The sequence below is a fragment of the Cryptomeria japonica genome, chromosome 8, assembly GCF_030272615.1.
Source record: "Cryptomeria japonica chromosome 8, Sugi_1.0, whole genome shotgun sequence".
Classification (NCBI taxonomy): domain Eukaryota; kingdom Viridiplantae; phylum Streptophyta; class Pinopsida; order Cupressales; family Cupressaceae; genus Cryptomeria; species Cryptomeria japonica.
The window spans coordinates 125,313,626-125,331,868 of record NC_081412.1 but is presented as its reverse complement, the minus strand read 5'-3'; the positions used below and the strand labels follow the sequence as shown (position 1 = coordinate 125,331,868).

General features: G+C 34.4%; 1 protein-coding gene across 1 annotated transcript in view; it reads right to left on the bottom strand.

Moving 5' to 3' along the window:
* LOC131041621 (translocon at the outer membrane of chloroplasts 64) overlaps positions 1-17,883 on the bottom strand; it is a 159,322-nt gene extending 141,439 nt beyond the window's left edge. The window contains exon 1 of the mRNA XM_057974759.2: positions 17,445-17,883. Within this exon, the coding sequence (XP_057830742.1) occupies positions 17,445-17,644 (200 nt within the window). The 5' untranslated portion in view covers positions 17,645-17,883. The remainder of the gene's footprint in view (positions 1-17,444) is intronic.
* Positions 17,884-18,243: the final 360 nt, after the last annotated feature.

Here is an 18,243-nt window from a genome sequence, read left to right as displayed (position 1 = left end):
AGTAAATAGATCTAGTTTCTAATATGTCCTTGGAGACCTGTAGATTACAAACAGATTGGCCTATTTGTTATGGACTGCCTGCAAAATCCTCTAATTGTCTAACATTTGAGTATTTTTACCCAAGGCTATAAACAGATACAAGCCTGAAGGGATTCATCCTCAACCTCCAAACTAGTGTAACAGCGTTCATTATCCTTAGGTCATTGGAGTTCGTTCTTTCAATTGCAAAAAGATGCTCTCCATTGCCTTTGAGCACTCCCTTATATCCCCAATCAATGATATATTGTAAAACTTAATAGAAAACAATATTTTGATATTCTATTAATTAAAAAGATACAATTACAAAGAAGTTTGTCTCCTTATATAAAGAATGGAAGATGAAACCATGCAAAAGGAGAAACATGCATGACTCACCCAACGCTAAAAGTAGCAAACTAAAAAAACAAACAGAGAAAACACTTGCCACTAAGGTGACATTATTACAACTCTAAGCCTCATCTTCTACTAATTATTTAATATTATTCTAATACCCCCTCGATGCTTACTTCACTGATAATAAAACATATCAAACTAAAAACACTCTAAACCATGAATTTTCCATTCTTCAGTTGCTTTTCTTTGAAAACAAACCGTACACCACCTAGAACTCCATCAAGTTGCCTCGAACATTCGCAAAGGTGTAGCTACCGAGCTGAATTCCCAAGTTCCTAGATTAGCACCTCCCCAAACTCTCAAATTACAGATCTCTTGAACCATTCAACAACAATCCGTAATGAAATACACTCACAGAGCTCTGTCAAATTGTCTCATAACCCTCGTAAGGGTATGATTCACAAAATCACAGACTCCCCAAGCTAACTAGGCAACCATCCATTCTAGTTTTGTCTACACTGACATCCTACTTATCTTCAAAGAACAAATACTTCTTTAAAATGCATAAAAAGCAATTTCTTCTTCACCATTGTTAACATCTAAAGGATCTGAGCGGCTACATTGGCTCCTTTGAGCTTTCCTTTGAGAACACCATTCCCTCAAAGTCTATAGTTCTAAGCTATGTGGCCCATTTTCTTACAATAGTAGCATTCTTTCCCTCTTTTGTCCTTATTAGATCTTCTTCTATTTGAGTATAATGCTATCTCAGCTTGCGATCATCTTTTGTATCTCCTACAACAGTTATCTTTTCTTCAACTAGGAGATCTAAAATCATATCTTTCAAACTTTTAGAAGAAAGTTGACTAAGAGTAAAGATGACATTGCTGAATTTTGAAAATAAACTATTTAGTAAAATAGCTTTAGCATCCACATCATCCACTACAGCATTGGCTTCTGCTAGTTGTCAAAGAAGAGATCTCAGATTGTTCACATCGCTTGACATAGGTACTCCATCAATCGTCTTGAACTTGAAAAGTTGAAGCTTTAAAGAGAGTTTTGAATCACTTGATGCTGCTCTAAATAGTGTATTCAAATTCTCCCAAATTTCCTTAGATAGTCTTGTGTCTCCTTCTTGGATTATGGTGTGCTTGCTCTTGGTTTTGGCTTCTAATTTTTCATGCTGATACTCTACCTTCAAACAATTGCTCATTGATTAGTTCTTTCTTGGTACTTCATGGTATCAGAGCAGGTTTCTTCTAATCAATTCTTGAGCTTGTATTGTTCAAGGATTACCATTTATCCATTGGAGCACTTTCTTTGAGGAAAGAAAAGAAGAGTTTTAGCTTAGATTTGCTTTCATCAATTTTTTTTCTAACAATTTTTTTGTGCAAGGATCTCTATCTATTGTTTACAATTTATTGCAGGGAAGTTTTTTCTCTAACTATTTTGTACAGGTTTTGATTTCAGTTTAAATTTTTTTTTCTAAACTTGCTAACAAGTTTGCATGCAGGATTAATCCATTTTTATTCTAGTTTAAAGTTCATTTTTTTGGTTTTGGAAGGCCTGCCACCAAAACTGATTCATTATTAAGTTGCATCTCTGATTTATTTACAGATTCGTTTAAAAATTTATCTCAAGTAATTCTCTGATATTGTTATTTCTAATCCTTTGCTTTTTATTCAATCTTATCCTGTTAGAGAGGGTTGTTATTATCTTCATCTCACAGAACTAACAATAAGTGTTTTGGTGCTGTTTCGTAACACTATTTTTACATCATAAAATTTTGCTCTCTCGGATTCTCTTTCTCTGCTCTTTATTTGTTATTGTTGCAGGATTCTAGTATGATATTTGTTATTACAATGTCTATATATTTCCTTTGTCCTATTATCTTTTTTTAAGATTCTTTACCCTCTCCCTCACTGCCTGCGTTTAATTTCGGTTTTTTTTGTGCACCAAGCAAGTTAACATATGTATCTCTTATGTCTGTTGGAATGAAGTGTCCATCCTCCCTCCATTTCATCTAGATTTGTCTACTTTGAATTGGGAGTCTTTCGGTCTAATTTTCTTCCCTGACTGTTTGCTAGCTGACATCCACATTCATAACACCGAAAGAATACAGGAGAGGTATTCTGTAACTCCTCTATCTTTTGATAACACTTTTGCCAGTTATTCCTTGCGTGCTATGTGCGTTGTCTGCAGCATTTCGCCCGTCTCCCTGCCCAGTGCTGCTCCTCTTCCACCTATCTGTTGGTTTCCACTTTTAACGTATCAGCAAGTTTTAAAGTTTAAATTCGTTCTTAAACCTTCATGTATTAAAAAGTATAAAAGGTTTAAGTTTTTTTAATTACACGTATAAAGTAAGTTTATTTTAATTTTAAAATATAGTTTCCTAAAATTCTTATTAAAGTTTAGTAAAGTTTATAAAGCTTTTTAATAAAGTTTTAAAAGTTTATATTAAAAAGTTTAAAAACTTAATAATTTTTTTTTAAGTTTTTAAATATATACAAATTTTGAAAAGATTAAATAGAATAAATTTTTATTTTATAAAAGCTTTTAACCATATAACTTTGTTTATAATTAAAGTTTTTTTTAAAAAAATTAAATAAGTTTTTTCTTTACAGTTTTAAAACAAAGTTTTTTTTTAATTTAAATTTGTTATTTTTGATTAAAAAAATTTAAAACAAATTATTGAAATTTGATTCAATTTTAATCAAGGAGGTATTTTTTTGTTTTCTAACTAACCTCTTTGTTTCCCAATAATGTCAACTTTAAATCAAATTTTATAAAGATATGTATCATATGATTGATCCAAAGCAAATAAAATCAGGCTAATGCTAAATTATAATTTGTTCAAGTATTAAGAGTTTTATGATTTATCACAATATTGCCTTGATATGCATTATTATTGATTTCAATGATTAGCATGAAATGCTATCAATTTTGCCTTGGTGCAAAATTTCTAATATGGTATTATAGATGCATTTTTTTTGGTAAAATGTGTAGGGAGCCCTTTATTCAAGGTTAACCATGAAGAGCTACTCAGTTGCACCCCATTCATAGTAACCTTTTTGGGACCATGGAGAATATCTCCATCCAGATTATGGTATGCACTTACATTTATTGATGATTATGAACTTGGATCTCCTTCCTTCATAGTAAGGATCATGTTCTTGAAATTATTATGCTGAATTTCTCATATCTATTGAAAGGCAATTTGGTTTTAGACTCATAATCCTTAGAATTGATTATGAGAGGGCATATGTCAATAATGCTGTCAATGGTTCTTTAAAATCATTTGGTGTTGATCATGAGCTATCCATTCCCTATACACCTCAACACATTGGTGTAATGGAAAGGAAGCATTTGGTATTGGTATAGTTTATCAATTCATCTCTAAACCTCTTCAATCTCATTTTAAGAGAATTCTATAATTTGTTAAATGTACTATTCATGTTGGTTTATTTTATTATGCAAATTGTGGAAGGATATTTTGATTCAAATCTAGGGGGAGATCCCAATAATGGGAGATCTACTTGTGGATATTGTTTCCTTGTTGCATCACGTGAAATCTCATGGAATAGTAAACAACATTAATCTACTTCTCTTGGCTCTACCGAAGTTGTAATAAAGATTGTACCAATATTCAAAGAAGCTTTATGGCTAACAAGATTACTTGAAGACTTGGGGCTACCTCATTACTCTTTGACAATATTTCATTACAGATCAAATTAAAGACAATCACATTTCACTTCTATAATGCAAGGGCAAAGATCAAGTTGTGGATATTCTAACAAAGCCACCTTGTAAAGAGAAGATCCATATTCATTGTAAAAATCTTTCTTTACAACCCATTGAAAGGTTTGATGTAAACTCCCCAAGTAAAGCTCAAGGGGGTGTGTTAGGAATTAATCTTTACTTGGCTTAGGTTTCTTTATTTGTATTTAGTTTGGAATATTCCTTTGGAATCCCTACATGTAATTTGTCCTCTAGTACGTGTGAGGATAGGTCATTTCTTTTATTTTCCTTTATTAAGGAATATTAGATTTCTTCCTTATGAGGATTATGACACTTTGAACACACATAGGATGATAGATGGCATCCTTAGACTTGGGAGTTACATTTGCAACTCCTCTCTCACCTCTATATATTTGAGGTCCCTCTCTCTTTTCTTCCATGGAAGCATTTCTATGCTAATCTCATTCTCTTTCTTTCATTGTATTTTCTTAGGCTTTATGCCATCTTCATAATCATAGGGGTTTTTTCTTTGCTTTTTCCCCCTTACGAATCTTGTGTCTCCTTCTTGGATTATGGTGTGCTTGCTTTTGGTTTTTTGGCTTCTCATTTTTTATGGTAATACCTTCAAACAATTGCTCATTGATTAGTTCTTTCTTGGTACTTCATGTTATTTTCCTTTCACCCTATTACCATTTTCCCATCCATCTCACATGATATTTGGTATTGGATCTCGATTATGTTCCCATTATCTTGAATAAGTCTTGCCAAAAGACACTCATGAAAAGGTCTACCCTTATGGATGGGACCAATTATGTTCTAATTATCATTGACCACAACACGAGGTACAACTCATGCAATCGAAAGACTCCTTCAAGAAAAAGTCTAGCCTTGTGGAGCTTTGAATTCATTGGGAATGGAGAAGTGGGAAAAAAAATTTCAATCAATTAACAAATATGAAGATGCAATTCTTTCCCCCTACTTGAGGCAACCTATTATGAAAACCATTAATATAGATTCTCATTTTTGCTAAGGGAAGGGGCTGAAGTAAACCTATATGGCATGTGGTTTTATGTTTAATCCCTTGGAACCCTCCACACTCACAAATATTGCAATACATCCTCTTTCAAGTCCTTCCAAGCATATATACTCCAAAATTGTCCATAAATTTTGAAAAATCCCATGTGACCAACAAGCCAATAATGGTGACATGCTGCAATAGTTTTTTTGTTTCCACTTGGATCCTCACTACAAAAATTGTCCTTGTACAAAATAAGTCATACCTCACCTAAGACTAGGTCAAAAAATATATAGCTATTGCAGATGTCAGTGATTAAGTATAAATAAATGCAAGGGTGTAAATAAATGCAAGGGTGGCGACCTAAGGCTTAAGTATAAATAAATGCAAGGGTGGTGACCTAAGGCTAAGGAAAATAAATAATAATAAAAAGAAAGGGAACTGTACTTGGCTGACCTAGGGCTAAGGAGAATAAATAATAATAAAAAGAGAGAAATTATTAATTGAATAACACCCTTGCAAGGAAATGGACTTAATGAAAGGTTGTGTCTTTCCCATCATGAAGATATAAATAGGATCATTTGTTGAAAGCATGGATAAGGGATCAAAAAAATGGAATAAGGAAGTCTGAGTCTGATTTTTATATTGAAGAGATCAGATCAGATCATTTCCAGTAGACTTGAATATTAACAAGTAGTTGGCATGCGATAGGGGCAACGATCAAGATAAGGAAACAAGAAGCATCTAGTGACATCAGATCAGCAATAATATCAGATCAGAATTGTTATTAAGTTACAGGCAGTAACATTCTTATTCTTTGTGGTACACGTGAATAATTGTCTAATATATATATGCCTGATGTATGCGGTAATAAACACACAAATTCTTATTTACTAATATAATATATCTATGCACTAAATCACCGTGTATGTTAGACATAAAATAATATGATTTCTTCACTAGGCACACCACCTCCTATGAGATGGCGAAAGGCCATATGAGGCCAAGAGGGATAGGATATCTGCTCTTGGGCCAAGGGTAGAGGATCACTTTGGGGCACCCCATTGCAGCTTTACCTTCAACCTCTACAATGATTGATTGTTGAGATTAACTCAAGGATGTCTCAATCATAAGAGGGTGAAAAGGGATGGCATGATGAGGGAGAATGGCTGTGGATGCCTCGATGGGTACACCACCTCATATGACATGGTGAAAGGCCACATGAGGTCAAGAGGGATGGGATATCCACTCTTGGGCTTAAGGTAGGGGATCTCTTTGGCCACCCCATCATGTCTCCTTATCGCATGCCCTGTTATGGTTGAACCCCACATAGTAGATTAGATTTGTTATATGTGTATGAATATATGTTTTAACCCTAGTAATGGATTTATCTTATGGATTCAATATTTGTATAACATGATTGCAGGTTTCCAACACGGATTTATCTCGTCTTATCCTTGGGTGAAAATTATATCTCTAACTACATTATGTTTCTTGTTCTATTGGATTTGTGATTCTAGGGGAAAATATAAGGTGACCAAAAAAAGAGACATTACAATAATATCAGTCTTCAACTAGTAAATCTCATCCTTGTTTAAGGCAATGATTGTACCCTCAATCAACCTTGTAGCCAATACATCCCTGGAATACTCTACCAATAACTCCTCCTTCCAATCATTTTTTGCTAAAAAAATGGCCAATGATTCAAGTCTTTAGGAGAGTGCATTTGCTACTCTATTGTTCTTTGCTTTAACATACTCGATGTAAAAGTCATAAGCTTGTAAGCTCACCCATTTTTGTTGCCTACCATTAATGTCATACTATGATAAGAAATGCCTCAAATTGTTGTGGTTTGATGAGCTATAATGCATCCACAAATTAAATATTGTCTAAATTTGGCCAATGGATGCATAACAACCAACACTTCCTTATCATAAGTAGAGACATTACTCTCTCTCTCTCTCTCTCTCTCTCTCTCTCTCTCTCTCTCTCTCTCTATATATATATATATATATATATTGATTTTCAACTTTCAAATGATATGGATCATCCTTTTTGAATAAGATCAATCCCTATACCTTCTCCTGAAGCATAACTCTACCACGCAAGGTAATGCAAAATCAATTATGGTAAAAATGGGCACAATGCGCATTACCTTCTTCAAATGGTCACATGACCCCTGCACTACTGTGGACAAGTGGAGAGGGACCCCTTTGGTTAAGTTTGTCAATGGCAAGGCTAGCTATGAGAACCCTCTAATAAACCTCCTGTAGTAGCTACAACAACCCGAAATTCTTTGAACTTGTGCCCATGTCCTCAAAGTAGGCCATTCTTGGATGGATTGCCCCTTGGTTGGATCCATCTCTATACCTACGTTAATGTTTATGTGACCCAAGCACAAAACTTTCTTTATTCCAAACTCACACTTGCTATTCTTGGTGAAGGTTTGTTGTTGCAATATGGCCAACACTATATACAAATGTTTCATGTTTTCTTCCTATGTGCTGTAAATTAGAATATAATCAAAGAAAACTGATCAAATTTCCTCAAATAGGACTGAAACAATGTCATCACTAAATGGAAAGTGGCAGGTGCGTTAGTGAGCCCAAAAGGCATCACCAAAAACTCAAAGTGCCCATAGTGACCCCAAAATGAAACTTGAATAAGTCTTTCAGTTAACTCTTCTCTGACAATACCTAGACCACAAATCAATTTTTCTATTCATTAATACAAGGTATGGGGTATCTATTCTTTAAGGGTCATTTATTCAAAATCCCGTAGAGATGCAAACGGACTCATACTAGGTCTAACATGACCCAATTTCAATAGCTCCTCAATAGCCTTCTCTATCTCATCCTTGAAGCAATAAGGATGACAATAAGGAGCCACAGTTACAAATCCTCAAACACAAAAGCATATTTATCCAACAAAATTTGTACATCCGAGTCCACAAGCAAACCCGCATCAGACAGAAAAAATGTTGGTCTGTACTTCTTTCAATTTCGTTTCTTTCAGTGTTCCTGTTATCTCACTACATCAGAAAACCTCATATTGAGTCAAGATAGCAAAATTGGATATTTAGCCCAAATGAGTTCTAAAACTCCACACACAGCTTTTTGGAAACAATTGTTTCTCAAAATTCGTGAGGGCTGGAACCAAATCCTTTTATAGGGATGTTCATGATTGTATTTCACCAAATGTAACAAGGTTCCATGGCCAGATTCCTTAATAGTTTGGAGAATTTGAAATTCTCTGTTTTCACCAAGAGTTTATGGATGGAAACTATTAATTTTGAAGATTTATCAGAGCTGGAGTCAAACGGTTTTGCAGGAGCCTTTGGGAGGTCATTCTGAAGCATATTTGCCAGTTTTCAAATGAAGATTTGATTCCAATGGCAATTATGAAAAAAGTTAATTTTTGAGCTTTATCAACATCCGAATTCATCCTGTGCATGTCCATCAGTGGTTAACAAGAGGAATGAGTATTCATTTTTTTTTTAAAAACATTATTAATAGCAGTCCTATATTTGGGAGGCATTGAACAACGACTGGGCACCTTCTTCTTGTAAGGATTCATGCCCCTCAATAGAAAGTGAAGTCTGCAGGTCTTTAAAAAGGTTGAGAGCATCTGCTACTTTTATTGACTTTAAAACAGTAAATACAAGAAATGAGACTGCTGCATTGAAAGGAGAGGAGGCATTAAAGAATAAAAAGGAGAATCTACAGTTTTAAAATAGGAAAATCTGCAAATGGTAGCATAGGAAATGAAGGAGGGGGTGTTGGAAGAAGGTATTGGAAAATCTATCCATTTTGGCACAGCAATTAAAAAATCCCTTAATAGAAAATGAAGTCTGCAGGTTTTCAAGAAGGCTAGGAACATTAAAATCTGCTACATTTATTGACTTTAAAAAAGTGATTACAAAAGATGAGACTGCTGAATTGAAAGGACAGGAGGCATTGAAGAATAAAAAGGAGAATCTACAGTTTTAAAAGAGGAAAATTCAAAAATCTGCAAATGGTAGCTTAAGAAATGAAGTAGGTGCTGGAAGAAGGAAGGCATTGGGGTAATCTGTCCATTTTTAGACAGCAATTTAAAAAACCCTTAAATGTGCTGCTATGTTAAAAAATTTGGAGAAAAATGCAAAAACAGAGGGCAGCCTAGAAGTTTTAAAAGGAAGAAAGATAAAGGGTGGAACGTGCTAAAAGGGAGAAGATGGCCCATGTAAGGAGGTTGAAATAACACAGCAATTTAACAATTAAAGGGCAGGTTTGAAATGGTAATAGGCTCTGTTTTGGGAGTGATTTTGAAACAGCAACATAACATATAGAGAGGGCTACATTGAAGCTTGAGGAGAGGAAAAAAAGCAAAGGAAAGACAGTCAGTAAGGAGCCAAGAGAAGCCAAGTGCATTTTGATTGAGTTTGTAAAAGAAATTGTAATCAGTTTTTTTTAATTAAATGAACTCAATATGAGTAATGTTGTGACTATTTTGCTTTTGTTGTGTACAATTTCCGTTAAGTTTTTGATAGGATGCAAGGATTGGCAATCCATTGGAGTTTCTAGGTCCTCGATCTGTGTCAGGAGCTTTCAAAGGAAATGGATGGTGCTTTGTGTGTGGACATTTGAGAAGCCATGAGTAGGCTCCTTCTAACCCCTGGCTAGTCTATGATCTATCAACAAGAAAAACATCTTCGACTTAACATAGTGTGATGTCCCCTTCCCAATTTGCCCTAGAATTTGCCCTAAAATCACAATTGTAACAATTTAAGGTTAGGGTTTCATCTTACCGGAAAAATATCTCTTTAATGATGCAATCTTGGATTTGAATCCTACAATCACAAAATGAACAACATATGCAAATACACACACACACACACACACACACACATATATATATTATATGTTTAATCATTAGGATTAGGCAATTACATCATATTCATAGATTAACAATAATGCAAGCATATTAGGGTTTGGGAGAAGGGACATGATGACTCCACCCAAAGCCATTTCTACACCAAGCCCAAGAGTGGATGTCTACCACAGCCCTCTTGCTTGGCACTTGTATTTGCTTTCCCCATCAATGTCTCATCTCCCTAAAGACACTTGCCATCTTGTGGAATTTGGGCAGTGGTCGTAAGTGGGTTACTTGGCTCTCTATGTAAGTGCCCCCCCTCTACTCCTACGAGCCATTACGGTCAACTCTAGAATGGCCTACTGACTTAGCCTTGTATACCCCTTTTGCTTACACCCCAGGCCCTTCCTACAATGTGGGATTCAGTCAATCAAGCACATCTCATATTCTATAATAAGGACATATACTTCAACATTCTTAATTATTCATAAACAACATGTATACCTATATAAGACAATGATTGCAGAAATATAAAGTATACTACTGAATATATATCTGATAATAATAATCTGAAATGATTAAAGTTCTGCTGTGATGAATTGTACTGATTTCTCTTGTGATTGCTGCTCCCTAGCTTATGGGAAATGCTTTTGCTGTGTGATCTGATTAATGGATTTGACCTGCTCGAAGGGTTCTGTCTGCTGGACTGATTTTATGATTGCTGATATCGACTATTGTTGTTTCTGCAGATGTGTATTTTGGATAATCGACGATTCTCTGGATGATCCCTTTCTCCATCGTAGCCTCTTCTTTATATCCTATCATCCCATTGAGGAGAGGTGATCCTTGTGAGGGGACAAGCCTCTTCTCTAATTATTAATTAATCATTTATGTTTTCTTGTTCTGATCACAACTCTTCATTAAGACTTAGTTACCTTCTAAAACTTGTTTGTTTATTGTTATGATAATTAACCTTCCTTGATCGCCGATCCTTCTTAGATTTGTTTGCGAGCCTCCTTACCTTCTGTCTTTCCTTGTTCGTGATAAATGTCTTCCTTGAAGCAGGAATATGACACATAGTCACTAAGTTGTGTCTCAATGCTTTCCTTTGCCACATGAATATGCTTGTTACACAAGAATATTGATAAAGTTGTTAATCAAGTAGGGACATTTTTTAATTTCTATATAGAGAATTTCCACATCATCAAAGAGCTAGGCCAAAAGTTAATGTGAGATAAAAGCTATTATCAAGGTTTTGCATGCTAACCTTCTTGTGGGTGCTCACATGGACAACTTTGCTGGTTGTAAGAAATTTGCAGATGAGCCACCTATGACTAATGAAAAGAAGTGCCTGGAATATAAGAAGGTTGTGGGGCCTTAGTAAGGTATCTATAATCTGCCCCATTCCACCTATGACTAATGAAAAGAAGTGCCTGGAATATAAGAAGGTTGTGGGGCCTTAGCAAGGTATCTATAATCTGCCCCATTCCACCTATGACTAATGAAAAGAAGTGCCTGGAATATAAGAAGGTTGTGGGGCGTTGGCAAGGTATCTATAATCTGCCCCATTCCATTTATTTTTTATTTTCGTTGTTTTAGACTCTTTTCCATAGGGAAGGTCTGATGTAATTTGTCCTTCCCTATAGTACTGATTAAACATAGGATTATCTATGAACAGTAGCAAAATATGAATACAAGGTTGTTTTGGTAGTTAACTAGTGCACAGATAAAATGGTTTTAATGCATCTTGTGAATTAACTGTTACCAAAATCCAACACTTTGATGCTATTTTTGCAGGCCCTGGGTGCCTAACCCAAGTTCACTAGCAAAAAAATAAAAAAATGAAGAATAAATCCGAACACAACAATAAAACAATTTTTTAAAACAAAGGAAGCTTGGACGCAAAAATTTTAAAAATTTAACATAAGCATACCTTTGACTAGAGAATCCCCTCTGTGAAAGCTATTTGATCTAGTAACACTTATGAAATGCTCCTTAACACATTTGCAATTCTTGCCACCAAAAAAGCCTCAGCCTTTGCTCTTGAAAATTTTGAGTTTGGGTAAGTTAGAATGAAAGGTAGGTTGTGTTTTAGTTTTGTGTTTATGTTTTAGGCTTTGAGATTTCTTTTTAGGGTTCAATTTTCTGTTTTGGGTGCTTTTTGTTAAAAATAAAAAAAAAACAATGTTCCATGGAGCTTTCAAATAGAAGTGCATGGTGAGACGAATTTGGGGACCAGGGGTACATGGACCTAGATTTGAGGACAACAAGGAAACAATGGTTAGGAAAACAAATATATAATTATAATAGATAGAAGATCTACAATTAAAGCACCCAGCAGGATTGAGGAGCAGGACCCCTTGACGGGATCAATGGGCAAAGCCCCCAAAAGGGTCAAGGACCAGGTGCCTCATGGACATCTAGAGGAAAAGCCACCAAAAGAATTCAGGGGCAGCACCACTCGCAGGGGGGGTGAAAGCAAAGACCCCCAAAAAAATTGAGGGGCAACACCACTCGCACATAACAATTTGCAATATGAGGAATAAAGGCCCTTCCACCAAGCCCAAATTAAGACCTTCGAGACAACACAAAAATTGATGGTGCATGCCATTTTCATAATTTTATGTCATGTCCCCTCTTGATCATTATTTATAACCTAAATGAAGCAATTATTATTATAAAATAATATAATCAACAAATGATTATTTGAAATTATTAATATTTATTTATTCAATATTATTATTAATATTTAATGATAAATAATATTTTTGAAATATCCAAATAAAATAAATTAATATTATATTATAAACATTTAGAAATATTATAAACAAATATAATGATAAATAAATTCAGAAAATCTATGTAACAAAAATAATATAAAAACTGCCCTCATCCTCATCAATTGCCTACAAAATAAATAAAGACTAAATGGACTGCAGGTGTCAGAGTTGTCCCCTAAGCTGTAGACAATGATAATTAGTCTTGAGTATCAATAATAAATTGGTTAGGTAAATCTAATGTTAATCATCAGCAATAATAGGCAGTAGTTTACTAAGTATCGATGGGAGACAATGATTACACAAGCAAACTAATCACCAATGCCTCCTAAAATAACCCAAAAGACACGATCTGATTAGCAAAGCAAAGCAAACCAATTATTACGAAGAGGGTCAGCTGTGTCCTATCAACATATTAATGTTAAGAACAGATATGTGGTTGTTATTGAGATAACAGACCTCATCGATTATATTATGAAAAGGCACTTTAAATTAAAGGAAGTGATTCCTAAAAGCAGCGAACATGTCTTTTGAATAATTTCCTCTCCCGCGATATAAGGAGTTCATGGGAATCATTTGAAGAGGGGGGGTAAGTATGGGGATATATACTTAATACGATATTCAGATTTAGAAACTCAGACAAGCGACAACAACACCAGTAACGGACAGAGTAATAGGGGAGAATGTGAAGGGAATCCGAAGGTTATAGCAGACCGATCAGATGAGAATCAGAACTGTTATCATACGACAGACAGTGAATATCCTGGTTCTTGGTGGTATGCACGATGATGTGCTCGGTATGACTGCTTAATATATGAAGCCCGATAATGTTCTTATTCAGAATTTGATAGTGATATAAATATAGTTCATAATAATAATATATTAATATATAACAAATAATATTTATATATATATAATAGTCTGAGAATAAATATCCGAGAATATATATATCTGAGAATAAGTATCTGAGAATAAGTATCTGAGAATAAATATTTGAGAATAAAGTTATTCTGAGAATCTGCAGTAATATAGCATCTGAGAATAAATAACGTATAAAATATATATAAAGATATATATATGTATATTAATAATAAATATTAGAATATAAATCAGATAGAATCCTGAAAGAAGCTTATGTTTCTCTCTTATCCCTGTTTGGATTCATGTTAAGATGGTTTTGTCTCCTAATCAATTTAGTTTAAATCATAAGTATGTTGAGATGGATTAATTATGGTTAAAATAGGTCAAATCCTAGTAGGGGACATTACATTTTAACACTATGTCTTCTCTGACACCATTTCCTCATTATTTTTGACCTGATTTTCATTCTTTAGAGAGCTAACAATGAAGCAACAAAATATGACTGCTCTAAATGATGTGGGATGCTAGTTTAATAAATGAATATTATCATTCATGAAGCTCCCTATTTGTTTTCTTCTCCATCTTTGGAAATTCCTTACAGCAATCAGCAAAAACTAACAAACATTTATAACATATGAAAACTTGATACCATCCACCATCACTCAACCCTTACTGCTTCCTCCACTCTCTAATAAGCCCACAATGTTGGAGATGTAAAAGAAATATGTGATCACCTTCCTAAACTTAAGATAAGAGAGCATGCGTTCAAGCAAACAATAACAATAAAAACTATTTTAAAATTCTATTTTGCTTTCAATAACATGTAAATATTCCTTCCTCCTCAGCAGTCAACCATTTATACATGCCATCATGTCATTTGTTTTTTCAAAGCTTCGACATAAATCAAAATCCTTACCATGAAATAGAAAAAATTTGTATAGCGTGAGGACTCCTCAACATCCCTAAGATGATCTAGGGGCCCTAAGGCATCCCTCAACCATCCCCCCAGCATCCTCTTTTTGGCAAGGGTGTTCCTGTGACACCCCCACCTACAAGTGGTTCGGAGGGGAGTGGGGAGCAAGTCCCTATGGAACTATTAAAAAATGTGTTTTTGAGTTTTTATCAAAAATTAACTTTAAAAGTTAATAAACCTATGGGTTTACTCTCATTTTTTCCCAATGTATACCTAGGCAATCCGAGTATGCCTTGAGAATGCCTTTGGTGTATCAAGGGCAAGCAAGGGGGTCAAGACAAGCATTCCCAACAACTTAGTTTCATAAGAAAATAGAGGTTCAACACTACTCAAATCTGCATCAGCCTTCCCCCATTTTATAATGCTTTAGGATCAAACAATTGAGCCCATCGTTGATCTCCAAAATGATATGATCTAATGGCCAAAGTTCCTCAATGCACAAGTGAATCTGACAACCACAACATCAAAATAATGCCATGTGAAAACCTATTGTAGAAACCAAGAAAGAGAAAGTTAAATATTCTCCTTGGTTACACAATCGCCATCCATTTTATGATCAGCCCCTACTAGCCATCAAAAACAGATAAGGCATGCACCTATAAAAAAAATTACAGTTCATAAGCCTCTAGCCTTCAAGAAATCATCACTTATCATGCTCCAACAAATTTCTTCTGCAAAAGAATTCTCGAAATGAAACCAACATATTGGCTTGGGCCTCAAGTGAAGAAATGGTTATGAGAGGAAGAGATTCCAATGTCCAGCAAATCTTACATCCCAACTAATACGTTTTCTTTGTGTTGTGATTGTACAGTTTGGATCAATGCATATGGCACAAATCAATTTTACCACCCTTAGTTCACTTTGTGCATATAGTAGCAGAGTAGTTTTTTGTAATTAACTTTAATATCTAGAATTATCTAGCTACTTCAAAGTTTCAGTAGGAATACCTAGCCTTAATATTTACCGTTTTGCAATCTGATGTTGTCTAGCCATATGTAACTGACCATTTTGAAGCAAATAATCAAAATTTTGTGGTTTCTTTCTCTACTCCTGGGTTGAAATTATCTATGGGGTTCATCCGTTGAAATCTTAACTAAATCTTAACTATTACCTCTTACATATGAATAAGATGTAATTCTTTTTAGAATCAGATCCAGATAATTCATTTTCTGTGCTATTTTATTATGTTAAGGGATTCTAGATCAACTATCTTCATACATCACCCGTTTTATTTTTCTTGTTTTAGCACAGGTCCTCCTCCACGCTCCATTAGTTTTTTCAAGATTTGAAGACTGTATCAGAACTTCCTATCTGTGAGAACTAAGTTGCAGGCACAATCTCAACCAGATAGTGTGGTAAGTCAACAACTGCACTAGAAAAGTCCTTGTGACACAATTATAGGAATAGAAAAGTTTATAAAGCATTTGAACATTTTTTCTATAAAATATTGTGTTATTATGGTGGGAACAAGAGAAACAATAAAATTATTTCGCACATTATTGAGCATAGATGAACAAACCAACTCCACCAGCCAATACATGCCACGGGTACTTCCTCCAACTCAAATTTTCGTTCATTTAAGGCAAGCCAATGTTGCTAAGAGTTTTGATTTATGAAAAAAAACTAAGCCTTTGTGTCTTTCATATTCTTTGGAGAGTCAAAATGCCAGTTAACCTCACCCTCAATGCTTGTCTAGGCATTGCCACTTTTCATGTGATTAATCCCAAAAAAATTGTGTGATTTCCAATCATATAATGCCAATTATTACCCCTGTGATTTTTTTTCTATTAGAATTTGCATCATAAACCGTCATGAGTTTTCATTAATCTTAAAAAAAGATTTGATACCTTTTTGTTAAGAATAAATAAATAAAAACTCCCTTGATGCAAAACCAATCACTTATCGTTCCAATAATTTTATAATATGCATTAATCTTGTATCACATTCACTGACCAAGTTTTGTAACTGCTCCCCCTTGTTCACTTCTTATTTTATGGGGCATCAATACAATTCTGGTTTCAAACATATCAAAATACCTACAACATACATTCAATCCTTTTTAATTGGTCTTAATCAATTCTGAATCTGTCACATTTGGAGTTCGGACTAACAGGTATTGATAGGAATATGCCATTGACATCGATTGAGGAAATACCTATTGGATTTATTAGAAGAATTAAGTAGATGTAAAAAATTTCTATGCATCTCATTTTCTTTAGAATTTCTTCTCTTTTAGACAACTGTTATAATTATTCTTACTTTTAATTGTGTGTTAAAACGATCAGTTTGTTCATTGTTGAAATTTAAATTAGGACTTAAGTCCCTGTTTTTCTTCTTCAATCTCAGTAAGGAGGAAAAGACAAATTTTGATCTGTTTCCAATTTTCAATATGGAGATCAAATTGATATCTTTTCACAAAAATGAGGGTATTGCTTAGATTTCCGGTACCAATATATAAATACAAAGATTAAATATCCATGCCCTTGTCATTATAAAAAGGATTTCCAAGATTAAATAATGCATACTGCAAATTTGTTTGTTTACAAAGCAGTAATGTTTGCATTCTTACTCTTTATCTTCGCATTTTTATTAAAGCATACAAGGCGAGATTCTGGGTGTATCGAATAGTGAGCCAAAAAGGTGTATAGGTTATAAACATTATATATTGAATAGGTATGAAGGTGGTCTTCGAGCATTCACATCAAGTGACCGGATACGAGAAGGTTATGACCCTCATACAGACAATATGTAAAACGGATAAGCAATCCACGGCTTCCGTCCGTACCCCCGTAAGGTAATCACAACGGATAACACAAACTGCAAAATAGATTTTTTTTCTCTTTAAATGAAGAGAACTTACAATTCTTTAATTGCAAAAACAAGCCCCGTAAGAGGATGCGGGGCTTTAGGAGGGGCAGGCTGAGGCGGCGGAAGCAGCTGAATCCGTTCAACGAATGCACCGAAATCTTCCTTAATTGTCTTCCTCCTCCTCTGCACCGCCAAAAATATCCCCGCTAGTCCCAACCCCACCAGAACAATAATATTTGTGGCAGACGACATCTTTGGTGTACAAATTTGTTCAAAATTTGATCTAAAACAGCATAAAACTCCCCAAAAACCCTGAGATAAATAAAACCGTTCTGAGAAAATATAGCATGCCGCCAAAGCCAGAAGGGTTTGTGAAATGGCCACTAGTATGTCTCAGAAACCCTCACAAAATCATTTACAGGGGATAAGAATATAGATGGACCATATATCTCAAAAGGATTTCAAACGAAGGCTTAAGAATATGGTTAACTAGTTTACTTATTAAAAAAATAAAGAATATGGTTAACTAGTTTACTTATTGGATTATATTTTGTTCTTTTTTCACTGGAAGCTTTCGCCCTTTGGAAGGTGGGCAACAGATGAATGAGTTCAATGATTAATTAATGTATAGTTTTTCCTTGCTTTTTATATTTGAAAAAGTATTATAGTATTTGTTTTTAGCATATTAAAATTTTATAGTAGATAAGAGGTAAAAAGAGGGTTTGTCATTAAAATACATTTATAATGGGAGAAAGATGTAATGATCCTAGTTAAAATTTTATTATAATATTTCTAAAATTGAAACTTCTAAATGGTTTGTTTAATAATTGACTATGAAATATTTTGAGATC